At 42.1% G+C, this 14,533-nt stretch overlaps 1 protein-coding gene across 8 annotated transcripts in view; it reads right to left on the bottom strand.

The window, feature by feature from the left end:
• Positions 1-1,187: 1,187 nt before the first annotated feature.
• pou2f1b (POU class 2 homeobox 1b) overlaps positions 1,188-14,533 on the bottom strand; it is a 20,358-nt gene continuing 7,012 nt past the window's right edge. The window contains exons 1-15 of one of the 8 annotated variants that reach the window (XM_013911061.1): positions 13,580-14,010; positions 13,175-13,240; positions 12,459-12,550; positions 11,664-11,759; positions 10,586-10,759; positions 9,839-9,956; positions 9,632-9,723; positions 9,277-9,450; positions 8,967-9,108; positions 8,687-8,841; positions 8,322-8,510; positions 7,690-7,804; positions 7,257-7,590; positions 7,070-7,158; positions 1,188-5,948 (exon numbers count right to left, since the gene is read on the bottom strand). In XM_013911061.1, coding sequence (XP_013766515.1) covers positions 5,677-5,948; positions 7,070-7,158; positions 7,257-7,590; positions 7,690-7,804; positions 8,322-8,510; positions 8,687-8,841; positions 8,967-9,108; positions 9,277-9,450; positions 9,632-9,723; positions 9,839-9,956; positions 10,586-10,759; positions 11,664-11,759; positions 12,459-12,550; positions 13,175-13,240; positions 13,580-13,610 — 2,139 coding nt within the window. In that variant the 5' untranslated portion in view covers positions 13,611-14,010 and the 3' untranslated portion in view covers positions 1,188-5,676. Of the gene's footprint in view, positions 5,949-7,069; positions 7,159-7,256; positions 7,591-7,689; positions 7,805-8,321; positions 8,511-8,686; positions 8,842-8,966; positions 9,109-9,276; positions 9,451-9,631; positions 9,724-9,838; positions 9,957-10,585; positions 10,760-11,663; positions 11,760-12,458; positions 12,551-13,174; positions 13,241-13,579; positions 14,011-14,533 lie in introns of those variants that run through there. The other 7 variants (XM_005733897.1, XM_013911059.1, XM_013911060.1 and 4 more) reach the window with 7 other exon arrangements.

The raw sequence follows: 14,533 nt of genomic DNA, 5'->3' as shown, positions 1-14,533 counted from the left end.
TGCTGTGACAGAAAAGAGATTACAACAAACAAACGAGGAACAGACGCTTTTTCACGCAAGTTTTTTCTCAGAAATATACCAAAATATACATCTAAGCTTTGGAATTACTGAGGCTGGGACTTTAAAGCCAGTGCTGGGTTTGTCTCTTAATACACATGCTGCAGGGTGAAAGGGAGAGAGAGAAACCAACAGAGACACACACAGGACAGAGAGATATCTTTGGTATCTGCATTTGTCAAAAGTTAAATATTTGGATTTTTGCTTTGGGATAGCGCTTGTGAGGTCCTACAACCTCACTTGGAGTAAAGCATTAAACAAAGTGTCACTGAAGCCCTGCCGACCAGGAGGTCTGAGTCAGAGGGACACAGTCCATGCAAAGTGAAGGACCATGATGCATAGTGTCACAGCTGATCAGAGTCTGTAGTGAGGAGTCAAAGAAGAGAGCAGATGAAAGGGAGAGGAAGGAGGAGGAGGACAGGGAAGGGGACACAGCAGAGTTTTAGCGAATGCAGGATGTGTATTCCTGGAGACAACAACAGGGTCATGTCCTGGGACTACAGTGTACAGATGAGGAAGAGAGACTGAGATGGACTGAGAGGCAGGAATAGCATTTTTCGCCGCAGTCCTTGAGAAAGGAACGACGGAGGGTGGGACATCAATCCAACCAACCAAACGACAACAGCGCTCACGACAGACAATCATACAGAGTCCTGAGCAGGTACAGTGTGCACAGGATCAACCCTCAGTGTGTATTAACAAACATCACCCAGCTACCACCGCATTGGTTCGTGTCTGCCGGCGAAGCCCGCCCGGCCCCTGCTACCCCTCCCTTCCGATCCCCGCCCACAGGCACTGAAACCACTGCAGAGGCGTCGAAGGGGGCGCCGGACGCACATTCGAATGCAATTTAAAAAACAAAACAAAAAACAACCTCTTTACAAACGAATCGAGGGGCGTGCAGCCGGGATTTGATGTTGAGCAGTGAGGCGGGGATGGGCGAGAGGCGGCGCCGATCACATACAATCAAGTTAGTAAGAATTCTTTGGTTATCGTTGGTACCACAGGGGAGCGAGAGCGGGCTGCGACGGCGAGCCATCACGTGGGAAGAAGTGCACATACCTGTACCAAGCCAAGAGTGAGAAAATAAATAAAGCAAGATTGTCAAACTAAAAAAAAAAACAAAAAAAAGGGTGGGGTGGGGGGTGTCCATAGAATTCATCAAAATTCACATTTTCATGAATGAAATCCTTCAGTGCACAAGAAATTGTGAAAGAAGAGCAGCAGATGTTTGCCCCTTGTTACACACAGATTCACCTTTTATGCCTTCTCTTGTTTACACCTCTTTGTGAGTACTGGTATGTAGTTCGTCTCCCTCTTGTGGCGGCTCCACAACCCTTCACTAAGTACAGGTATGAACACGCTTCTCCACTGACAAGTTGGTGTATTTTAGTCTTTTTTTTATGATTTTTAAAAACATTTGTTTCATAAGTAGATTAAAGCAGGTTTCACTCAATCTTGAGTTAAAAATGAGGTATACAACAGCTCCTTTAGCCTTACTGGTGCGCCACGCAACCTTTGACATTTAGTAAAAGGAGAAAACAAACAAACAAAAAACCAAAACTCTCAGCAAACCAGTGTGGTGGGTCAACATACCGTCTGTTAGATGCACAGCTGATCCGCAAGAATCTCAGGATTACCTGAAACCGAAGCTTCACAAGCAAAGCCAGTGGCAAGCAGACAGTTCGTGAGAGTCCAAGCGGACCCCAAACAAACTGAAAGCTGGCTTGGCTCTCGGCAGTGGCTTGCTTAAAGCTTGAAGTTAATTTGTAAAGACCCTCAGTCAGGAAACTTCAAACAAAATCCCAAAACAAAACAAAGTCCTCTTGTCTCACACTTTTTTTTTTTTTCAAAAATCAGTCTAAACACCTGCTGGAAGATGGGAAAGATGCACCAAAATGGTTTGCAGACTGTCCTCCCTGGCCTCTCTTTAAATGACACACTCACACAAACACACCTGCCTGCTGGAATTATTAGTAAAGCTTTTTCTCACAGGTATATCCTCCTACCTGTCTACCTAAAAACCATAGGTAGCAACATAATCGTCCCACGCTCTAAAATGCCCAGAGTACACTGTACTGTTTCAGTGAAAACAATGCACCAGGTGAGCTGGGTGCCCATGCTCTCTCTCACTCTCACACACATACAGAACAACAATGCTACAATGCTCATGTCTTCTACGTAACAATAAGGCATAAATGATAATGTTAATCTTCTTTGTCAAACTAAGAAAGCCAGTGATCTTGCCCTCTCACACTATACAAAACAATTAAAGGCATAAAATAATACATTAAAAAAACCAAATGATTGTTAAAGACAACACAGCAAATCAAATCCACAACAACTCAACCAAATATATATATTTATACATCTATTAAAAGATTAAGATCAAATGCTTCAGAGTCTCCTATTAACCACAGGACCTGTCTGCCAGGAGCGCCTGAGCGAGCCCCTCCTGTCGAACAGACGTCGCTGGTTCAGCGAGGGGTCATCTCGAGCTCAATCTCAAATTTTTTGGTCTTGACAGTTTAATAAAAAAAAAGAAAAGAAAACTTAGGGGAGATTTTTTTTCTGGGGGGGGAAGTATGATAAACACTACATTCAGTCTTGGTAACATACTGGTTCAAATATAAAATATGAATATCTTACAAGTGTTTATATATATATTTATATGTATAGAATTAGGAAAAGATCGTTTCTCTAATTCTTAAGTCTTTCCTCAGATAAATATTTCAGTAACATCCTATGGTGCCAGTGGCAACTGGTTCATGTTGCTTGCAAACCTCCAAAACTCCAAACAAGCACTGAAACACGACTGAGTTTTTCAGGGCTCTTGTGGCCTCAAAGTTAAGGAAAGAAAGAAAAACAAAACACACCCACCAAGCTGCAAAGAGAAAGGCTTTTACTTTGGCAAGAAGGATCTCAAAATAATATTTAAACCTGCAAATACCCCATAAATAGTAGTACTAGAAAATAGCAGTAGTAGGTTGTCCTTGCAATGGTTCCTATGTATGGTTCATCAGTATAAACGCTGAATGGCAAGCCAGTCAGTAATTATACATTCTACAATGCTGTATACAGAGAAATGTCTAAAAGGTGAACCTATGTTTGAAGTGCTGCTGAGGTATATTTAGTCAAAAATAATTCAACAGAAAAGAAGCACACGAGAGGGGAACGGGGACAAATTTCACTGCTTGCAGTCTGAGTGAGTTACTAATTGCTGTGTTTGTCATTTTGAAGCAGAACGATGCTACTTTTGTGTGGGGTTTAGCTGAACGTGCAGCACAGAACGGTACTTATCCCACCGCTGTGTTGGCTAAGATAAGTTCGGGGAGTTTTTAAACTAGTCCCCAGACAGATTTCGGGTGCAGCATATCGTTTCCTAGCATGCTGGTTTGAAACGGCGGAGCTGAGAGGAGGTGAAGTATTTATGGATTTACATAAGTGATCCCTCCAGCAGGGATAGTGCGAACTACAATACCCTGATTCTCACAGGATGTAGTCTTAAAGCTATTAGAAAGCATGCAGGCGTCTTGACAGCTCAACTCTGACAGGAGTCTCAGCAGCAAGTTGTTAAAGCTAAAGTTTCTGTGATCCTTATCCAGCAGCACCAAATCACGAAAATCAGGTATCGACTGAGGAGGGAGAAAAATAAAGAAATAAATTGTGGAGATTTAAGAGAGTGAAAAGCAACTTGTGTGCTCAAGACAGGCACAGCAACTACTGAGGAAAACCACTTTGGTTCAAGCTGTTGTTTTATGGCTGAATATTAGCACAAAACCAAAATCAGATCTTTTCCATTATGCTTCAGAAAAGTCCAAAACTGCTACCACAACTGATTAGAAAGGAAAAGGCGCCACTAAACGGCTCGCATTAAACCAGATTAAGCATTGGGCCGAGGCCACGGTGATTTAATAAAAACTAAATTTAAAAAATAAAATGGTAATAATAGAAGTAAAAAGAAACTTTCTCATACTCCAACCCACCAATCCCTCTCTTTTTGGTCAGTTGTGCTGCCAATTAAAAATTTAAATATGAGACACTTGGTCAAATCAAACAAAATAACAAAAGAAAAGAAAAAAGAAAATGTAGTCTTTGGAAAATGATCATCAAAATATTGCATTTCTATATTCTGACTATGAAGAGATTTTTGTACTCATAAATATATTGACTAGACTAAGCTACACCGACTACACAGCAATTATTTTAACAAATATTTTTGGTATATCTTAAAGTAGGTAAGCCAGTCGAACGACTGCAAACAAAATAAAGAGACAGAATTTCAATCCTCCCAAAACAGGCAGACTGCAGCTCATCAATCCAGTTATTTGGTACAGATACTGTGCACAAGTAGATACGACGGTACTTCTAATAAAAAAAGAAAAGAAAAAAAAAGAAACCAAACACCCCCCCCCAATACACTATCCCCATCTAGGCAAAACCACCACACCACAGTTCAGGTTTGGTGAACATGACTAGTTCCCTCCACAAAAAAAGACTGCAGAGCCTCGTGGATCGTGCGGCTGCTGAACTCTCAGCGTCTGCCTGAGCTGTCGACGACACGCAAACGTCCACGTCCAAAACTTAATGTACAGTGTTCCAACGGATCACAAACCAAAACAAGTCACCCTTAATCAGACTCAGGTCTGCAGCTCACTTTAAAGCTCTCAATGTAATGTTTTCAGTCATTTTTCTATCAGTGTCGATAATCCACACCGAGACCGTCGTTTTACAGAGGCTCGGTGGCTACTGCACCACCACCTATGTAAAACTCAGTGTTTCCAGAAGAGAGACTCGGAGAGACACGCCGCGTCCCTCCGACCCTTAAAGCAATGATAACCTTTATATCGGCCACTTATTACTTATTTTTAAAGCCTTATAACCACGATTAAAAAGTGATAGTTAAATCTTAACTTAACATTAGACTTACAAAGATCAGAAAATGTCGAAAAATATAGACAGTAAAAGATAAAAAGGGAAAAAAAGTCTCTAAAATATAATTTGATATGATTTACAACAAGGCCTGTCAAGAAACAAAAAACCAAACGAACAAAAAAACCCCCAAAAAACAAAAACGAGAGATAATTAAAAAGAGCGACACACAAACCCCCATTAGTGATTATGAACATTGTGAAATTAGTAGTAAATCAATTAAGTTTGAATGTTAGAAGAGAAAAGTTTGTTTTTGGTTAGAAGAATTTCAGAGAAAATTCTGACCTGCAAAGAGGAGGATATATATATATATGTATATATGTATATGTATATACAGCTCGATGACGCAGAGGATATTTTCTCCCTGGACACTTGTCAAGGTTCAGGAGAAGCGGCAGGCCGACAACAGTGTCCATCTGGTTACTGTTTGTGTGGAAAATTAAAAAACATCCAAGAATCATAAAGAAAAAAATAATAAAAGAAACCAACAGTTAAACCCACCCTTATGTTAAGTCCTTTTCTTTTTGGCGGCAGCAAAAGGATTAATTTATGGTAGATACAATGGAGAGGATGCGGGGTGGTTAGTGAAGCCTATATCAGAGTACCACCCTCGTCCTACACGTTGTGAAAGGAGTAGTGCTTGACGTAATTAATTGGGCGTTAATTCGAGATGCAGCCTGACTGGCTTCACTGAGCCTTGGGGGCAGTGGTAATGGTCGAGGCTTGCACAGGCACAGCAGCCGTGCTGACTTGATGATGACCGTCGGCAGTGACCTGAAGCCCTCCCACGCCGGGCGACACCAGACTGACGGGGTTGCTGGTGAGCAGCGACAGGTTCTGGGGGTTCAGGAAGAGCGGCGTGGTCACCAGGTTGTGGGTGTTACCAGCAGAAGTGTTGGCGAACAGCAGGTTACTGCCGTCCAGAGAGGTGATGGGGATTGTGCCGCTCGATGCCAGTGCTATGGAGATGTGAAAGAAACGGTGTAAAGGTAAGAAAGGTGCACAGGTTCACCAAATGAGGAGAGCATTTCCATCATCATTTTTTTGAGACCGCACGATAAATTGTTTAATTCGCAGAAGTAATTTTCTCTAAGCAGGATAAAACCTTGTGGGTGTGGCTTAAATGAATCTGTTCTTATTATGCAAATGAGTCATGTCCTCATTAAGTGTTTGCTTTCATTACACTAATTATAGAAATAATGGGCTGTCTTATTGCCCTTATTTTTTTCTAATCATCCTTTCAATCATTTATATACTCCAACTTATTTAGCTATTGTATTCATTGAGTCATTCCTTCTGCTAAATTTAGTCTAATTTGGTCGTTTGGCGTTAAGACGTTCCCCCAGGCCAAAAATATTTGTTAAAGAAAACAAAATAATATAAATTTTAAACTATTGCAATTTAAAAAGAAACAAAAGAGATAACCTTCTGACAGTTTGTGAACATTGCTTTGTCATAACTTCCTGTCACACCCTCAATGACCTCAAACTGATATTTAAATAAACAAATGACTTAACACAATAAAGTTATTTAAATTAAGCTGGCGCCGCAATCATCCACAAACCCCAATCGCAAACATCTTGAAATCACAACAAAAACAAAAATAGGACCACGATGACCCAGGGACTTCTAAGCAGCTAGCAACTGTTCTCAATTCCCAGATGTTTACTGACTATTGTTAAAAGATGAACAATAGTCAGAAAATGAAACTTTGTCAAGTAGTAGTCCTGGGAGTGTGACTGAACCAGCCGTCAGTACTCCTCACAGCGTTGAGGGAGTGGAAATCAGAGGAAAAGGAATATGTAGATCAGTGCTGTGAAATCTTGGCTGTACAGTGGCTGACACAATTTTTTTTTTTTTTTTTTAAAGTGGGTTGATGAGATTTGTAAATCATTGTATTCCGTTTTAATTTACATTTTACAAAGCTCCCCAATATTTTTGGATCTGGGGTTGTACATTACAAAAATCAGTCCTTATCTGCAGGTCCTGGAACCTCATAATCACATAACTACTTGCAATTCTGATTAGAAACTATGTGCACAGACATAATTCAATGACTTGTCATGTAACAGGTGCTCACCTTGAATGGTAGCCAGAGTGCTGTTGCTCATGAGAGCAGGGCTCAGTGCACTGCCCAGGCCGCCAGGAGCCAGACTGAAGAGGGCACCCCTGGACACACAAAGAAGATCATGTAGTATAACAAAAACAACACCTCAACAACTGTCTGGCTTTCACAAAGATCTTATATGAACACGGCTCATGCTAACCCTTGAGTAAACTGCGAAGATGCCATCAGTGCTGGGTTGAGCCCTGCAGCAGCAGCCATAGCTGCAAAACTGGCGCTGGGTAGCGAGGCGGCTCCCTGCAACGCGGCAGAAAGCCCCGGAGCTGCCACCATCACCTGACCCGTCCCTAAACTGGTAGCGATGGATGAAGGCGCCTGGGTGACAATGGTTGGCGCCTGCGTGCCAGCTTTGCTCTCCGTGCTCGTGGACTGATTACTCGTCTGGGACGTGCTTAAAGACAGAGAGCTTGTTGCTGTGGTAACCACAGGCGCAGTTGAGATGACAGATGCAGTGTTTGTGGCTCCAACTGTCGTGCCTTGTTGAAGGCAGATAAAAAGAAATTAAAGTGAATTTTTAATCAACATTTACCATCGGGTATACACACATGCACAAAGTGAATAGTGCACGCACACACCTGTGAAAGACAAACTGGGGATGCTGGTGTTGGTGAGAGGCATCACTGGGTTTACAGTCAGAGTGGTGGGTGTGGTAATAGTTGGGCTGCTATCAAGGCTTGCTGTGCTGGCCACCTGAGCAAAAGGAGAATTGGAGGATTTAAATACAAGTCGAAAGACAAATCGGTCGACATTCTGATATTCTAGCTGAGCCCATAGAACATATAAGGACCTGCCATGTAATCAGAGACAGTACATATAAAAAGATGAATGATCCCAAAATTAGATTTAACAAAAGGTGGATCAGAGAAACAGGACAATTCTAAAAATCACACTGCTTTTTCTAACTACAAATGGGTCTAAAATTTGCAATATGGACACTATTTTGTGTTATGCATGACGGAAATCTAGGGAATAAATAAGTTATAAGAATAAACTTATTAGACAAATATTTACTGAAGTTCTTTTCGTGTAGAGTTCTACAAAGGACAAGAGACAGGATGAAATCTTATGGTACTTCTACAATGACTTCACATTTCAGACCCAGATGCATCATCCATATTTTAAGTTAAGTCTCCTAACGTGATCCACATAAACTTTAAACACAGTATTAAACAGTGCTGAGAATCCCTTTGGTGAGTGGCAGTCTTACCAAAGGGCTGCTGGGGGTGAAGATAGATTTGATAGGGGTGTTGCCTCCTCCACTGTTGCCACTACTGGGAGGATTAATCCTCTTCTCTTTCTGTCGTCGATTGCAGAACCAGACCCGAATCACCTCCTTCTCCATGTTGAGCTGGTCAGCGATCATGGTGATCTCTTCAGAGGTAGGTTTTTGGTTCTGCTTGAAGAGGGCAAAGAAGCCAGAGATTCCCTGTCAGCACTGAGGAAACTGCTGTACTGTGTTTTTTCTACCATTAAGGGAGGACTAAAAGTGTATAATGTGATCATCTCAGATTCTGAATAACCAAACTTTTCCTTATATAATCAATATGGAGTTCCGAAGTGTGTGTTTCTCACCTCCAGAAAGCTCTTTTCTAAGGCCACTCGAATGTTGGTCTCGATACTGGTTCTTTTCTTCCGTCTGCGGTTGATTCCCTCTATGCCCATGCCCTGGGAACCCAGGGCACTGGGGCTCGACAGGGACTGGTCAGATGTCAGGTTCTCTGCACAAACAGCATTGACACAAAGAAAAGGAAGGGAGGTAAAGACAAGGTATGCATACACAACCCACCCACAAGCACCAATGTGAGAAAACAAGAGTGATCAGCTGCACAGTCAGGTGGGGTCAGAGACAAACCTGCATCATTGAGCCACTTCTCCAGCAATGGCTTGAGTTTGCACATGTTTTTAAAGCTCAGATTCAAGGCCTCAAAGCGAGAAATAGTAGTTTGGCTAAAGTCGTTTCCATACAGCTTCCCCATGGCCAGGCCAACGTCCCCCTGTGAGAAGGAGAGATTTACCTGTGAGTTATTTATAGTGGTATAATATTACATGAACAAAGATCTGAATATGAAAAAAGCCATGTGTTTGCAGTTTAAAGAAATGCCCACATCCGCAAGTCAAAATATAACTGAACTTATAGTGATCGACTGACTCTCAGCACACACCTGCGTAAAGCCCAGTTTGATACGTCTCTGTTTAAAAGTCTTGGCAAACTGCTCCAGCTCCTCAAGGTCACTAGGTTCCTCCAGAGTGGGAGTATCCAACCGTTTGGGTGGCGTCTGACTGTGAGGCAGGGACTGAATAGGTGTGGTTGCTGTTGTGCGGGTTGGGGTTGCAGGCTGGAAAGACGAGAAATACAGCAAATGTGACTGTTTTGTAGGTTTAAAAAGAGTTAAAGAATAAATTATTGAGAATAAATCATTAAAAAAAACTTGTCAAGCTGTCAAATGTAAGCACTACCAGAGTAGCTGAAGACTATTTTAAAGCTAGTTTAAAAGATGTACTTGCATCATTACCAACCTGAGTTGCAAGGGTGATGCTTGGTTGAGTCGACAGGAGGTTAGGTTGGCTTTGAGGTAGTTGAGTTAGAAGACTCGGGGCTTGCAATATGCCTGAAGTGGGGATGATGGATGGAAAGGAAAGGAAAGGAAAGGAAAGGAAAGCTTCGATAGTCATACTTGGAGTACATCTCTCCTTGTAATTCTGCAGTGCAACAGATCAACCTACCCTGCTGGGCCTGCGGAGCCTGTGAGATAATGAACTGAGGCTGCAGTGACGTGGCGATAGGGTGGCCAGGCTGAACCAGGACAAACTGGGGCAGACTTAGATTCTGCTGTTGTAAAGACTGCAAAAAATATGAAAACAACCATCTAACTGTTTATAAAGCTCACAATCCTAAAGACTTTGACACAACTTTGTTTCATGTAAAATTGTCCCACATTGTCTACATTTATTCTAATCATGTGCAATTTGGTACAACCTCTACTTTTCTATTGCTCTGACAGGGTAGCAAACAAATATGTATTAAGCTATGTGTAATGTGTCTCCATATATTTATAAGTGTAGAAGCTCCATTATTAAAGTGCAGTCCTCAACTACTTTGATGAATAAACGTCCTTGCCAAAGCCATTACCACAGATGTTGAGGACTATTTTGTTTGTAACAGTTCATTTTGTCTAAGAGAGAAAGCTCGAGTCATTTAGGTCATTTGCATGTTTTCCTCATTCTTTAGTTGCCTTGTTTGCTCCCAGAAAGGCAGTTTCAAATAATCCAATATGGCCTTCATACAGTTTGAAAAAACAATAGTGATATTTAATTTCACCACAGACTTTTCATGTCTATTGTTTGTATGTGGAAAGATGTTCAGCTTTACTTTTTTGTGTGTTGTGTAGGGCTACAAGCTTGCAAACACTTTATGGTACAACATTTTTCAGAGCTTGCAGGAACTCTGGCGCATAGGGGATTGAGCCTTACTGGGGCAATCTGGATGGGCTGTGACAGGGGCAGCTGGGTAATTGGTGTGGCTGCAGAGGCTGAGATGTTGTCCCCGGTGGTGCTGTTCTGCTGGTTGGCAGAATGCTGCACGGCAGCAGCCAGGAGCTGCACTTGGGCCTGTTGGAGAAACAGCTGCTGCTGCATTGGGCTCAACTGAGGCAGACAGGAGGAAAACAGAGAGACACGTAAGTGTTAATACAAGTAACTTATGATCATCAGATAAGTTAGTAAGTATGTCAGTGTTGTCACTATACTTTACTTCGATAGCCTTCCAAAGCTAGTACAATACTGCAGTGAAATATTAGAGAAATCCAATTCATGTGTGCATAATATTACTCACTAGAGTCTTGATATATTGGTTTTTCATCATTATGTATGATAAGAGAGGCACTTTAATTACCCGTGCCTTGGTCTGGCTTTATGAACAGCAGCAGGTTGATCGGATTGTTTGATGCATTTGCCAACAATTGTTTTATTGTTTCGGTGGCTGCTCCAGTTCACTGAACTAGACCACAGCTCTGTCTATTCTAATTATACCGACTTGTGTTCATACACCTTTACAAATGATACTGAAACAGGTTTTTTTTATTATTATTTTAAATTTACCATGTCAAACTAGTGACTGTTTATGAAAACTAATGAACAGTATTGCACTTAGCTTTTAACAGAGGTATCAAAGTTATACTGAATAATGTGGCAACACACATATGGTCCTCCACAAGCAGATGGAGACTCATGCAGCTGAGCCAGGCACAAGTGCAAATGAGCATGTTGATGTCATGTTCAAACTCAAATCCACATGCTGAGTAAACATTCAATCCTACATCTCACTGCAGCTGCATTCAACCATCCCTGGGCCATGGCTGGATATGAAATGTGTCATGTGGCTGGTTTAATGGCGAGTGCAGAGACACAAAGACTATGTCTAACCACAGGGATGAACAGGCAGACAGGCAGAGAAGACGCCAGCTTCAGCCAAGTTATCGTTTCGTCACCCAGCTGTGATTGACCGTGTGGGGGTGTCACCCCAAGATACACAACCAGGGTTTTAACTTACTCCAGCAATCTGTCCCCCGGCCAACATTAGCTGGGTTTGAGGCAATACGCTCTGCTGGACGGAGGTCGGAAGAGCACCCGAGTCTTCCGACTTTGACTAGTGGGGGTGAAGCAGAGGGGGGGAGGCTTAGATGAGATCTTCTGAGTTTTAACTTCATGTCATTGTAGCCAACATGAAATTAATTAAAAGCAATTTCAATGAATATTCAATTCAGACATTAAGCACCGCTAAATTAAAAGAAAAAAAAAAGAAAAAAGCATACTAGTGAAAACAATGAAACGTTCTATTTCCATGCTACCTGAGTGGCTTTCTTTAAATGAGTCTTTGGTCTTTGAACGCAGAGAGGAATTTGAATTAGAAAGGCAGCGATAAAGTGGGTATTTAAAATGTGCTGCAGCCTTCAGAGACAAGAAAAGTGAAGTGAAGGGAGGGGAGAGTTGAGATGCTAATTAAAATAACTGTTATGCAGTGCATGTAAATTCTGCATAGATTTGCATATTCTCGGCCATCTGTTTCCGAGCAACCACAGAGCAGCTAATTAGCATACAGGGTTGATTAATCTGCCTTGTTGCCAGGCGACACTGGGAGAGCCTGGCTCATTTAAATGAACTCTTTCTGCTTGTGCATGTTTGAGTGAAGATGAGCATACCTCTGTTCAAACTTCACACCTCATTTTCGAGGCTACAACAAATGTGTGACATTACACCAAAACCAAACGTGCTCCCACCACAAAAACAGGAAAACAAAAAGTTACTTAAAAAGGTCAAGTATGCAATGTTGTACACAGTGTGGTACCTGTTGGAGGAGGGCTTGTGCATGTGCATTAGTGATTGCACTTGTGGTGGACACCGTCTGCCTCTGAAAATCCAACCCATTGGTTTGGATACCTGAGAAAAGAAAATTTGAATTTATGCCATGTGCTGTTTGACACAACGTATGCCGTAAAAAACAAAAACAAAAAACAAACAAAAAACAAACAAAAAAAAACACAACAACAACAAAAAAAACAAATTAAAAAAGAAAAAAGAAGAAATCACTGACAAGAGAAGAAGAATCCATTTTCAAATACGAGGAAAAACTCTAAAAACATATTTTTATAAAGTGGCAGCATCTGTACTAGCTAACAAAATTATATATTTTAAGAGCATAAACAAACAAGACTGTCAACAACATCAATTAATGTGTCATTACCCAGCAGGAGTACAAAGCTGTGCAATGAATCTGGATCTTCACTCTAAGCGTGTAATATTCAGACATAATGCACTGTGAGGTAAATGCCTCATATGACAAAGAGAGCTGCTAGCAAGCATTTTTGGAAAGCTGCCATCTATGTTTTCAAAATGAGATCATACAAAGAGAAACAGCAGGGGGGGATTTCTGTGACTTGAGCTGCTAAAATGTCCAAATAATTGCTGGCTATGACTCTGAAACCTGTTGAATGAGGTGGTAAAACTAAACACATTCTGATTTAAAAATGAAGATAACGGGAGAAAAAGCTGGAGATCACTCACCGGTGTTCCCGTCACCACTCTCCATTGCACATTTAGTAGTTTCTGACTGATTATTCACTTTAGCATCTGAAAGAGCCAGACAGAGACATGCTCACAGGCACTGCCGCCAAACAGAAGAACCTATTCTCTGATTTCAGGCGTACTTTCACTTTTGTCATCTGAGTACAACCATCACTGCACGTCAGGATATTCTTAATGAACAATAGCATTTCAGTCGCATTCATCATTTAAAGCAGCAAGCACTGAACAATACTAATCTCCAACAAACTAACAGAAAAAAAACAACAAAAAAAACAAAATCCCAGCAGCAGATTCATGAGGTCTTAATGCAACATAATCACACAATGACATCAACCACCAGTGCAGTCCAGGTGAGCTCTGTTACAACCTCACCAAAAAACTCACCCGCTCTTGCTCCACCTGCGTTTTCCAGCATGGCTGCTGAACCTATCAAGTAAAACTGCCTGGGCTGGGCAAGCCCACCGACAGGGTGTCCGGCGCTCTCCCACCTCCTCCTCCTCTCTTCACTCTCCACTGGTCAGCAGTGAGCAGAGTTCAATACAACCAGAGTTACACACAGACACAGTGGCAGTGTCCACCGCACGGTTCACTGAGCAACACTGGGATACGCGCACTGAGAGAGCCAACGGGGTTTAGGCAAACAGCTCTCCGTGCCTTTCCCTGCTCGCGCTTTTCTTTTCGTATGGCTCTGCCCCTTTTACTGTGCCTACTGTGCACTCTCTCTCTACCGCTCCCCCTCTCCCGTGTGCCAAGATTGTCTGTACTTCTGAAAAAGTTCGCCCTCTCCCTCTCTTGCTGGAATGAAACAAACGACAAGTGCAGCTGGCGGCCTCCTCCAACTCTGCTGCCGCCCCCCCACCCTTCCTCCTCCAACTCTATAATGAAGCATAATCAGTATTCAGCTGATTAAAGCCGTATGCAAATCTGCCCCTGCCTCGTTAGCAATGCAAGGCTTTGAAGTCCTGCGAGCAACGCATTTCACACCGGGCTCTGAAAGCTTTCTGCATAATTTAAACCCCTATAAATATTTATCAGCTCATTAGCATATTAATTGGATGGCTTTTGGAGGACGATAAAAAACAGGGGAATAAGGACGATAGAGAGGAGAAGGAGAAAAAAAGTGCTCAAACTAGCACTTGGCACAGCAGAGAGAGGGGAGGCAGCAGCACAACACCAATTACTGTGCGAGTGCGGGCCTAAAAAGTAATTAGCTAAGAGCAGGTAAAGGGCTGAAGATATCCCAGAATGCACCATGAGGTGGTCTGGGTATGTTAGCAAGGTGGACTGCATTAATAGAACGTCTACGACTGCTCGCTCAGAACATCTCCAGGAGTCATG

Source organism: Pundamilia nyererei, unplaced genomic scaffold, assembly GCF_000239375.1.
Source record: "Pundamilia nyererei isolate P.nyererei 1_Seehausen unplaced genomic scaffold, PunNye1.0 scaffold00055, whole genome shotgun sequence".
In the NCBI taxonomy this organism is placed as follows: domain Eukaryota; kingdom Metazoa; phylum Chordata; class Actinopteri; order Cichliformes; family Cichlidae; genus Pundamilia; species Pundamilia nyererei.
This window is presented reverse-complemented; position numbering and strand designations above follow the sequence as displayed.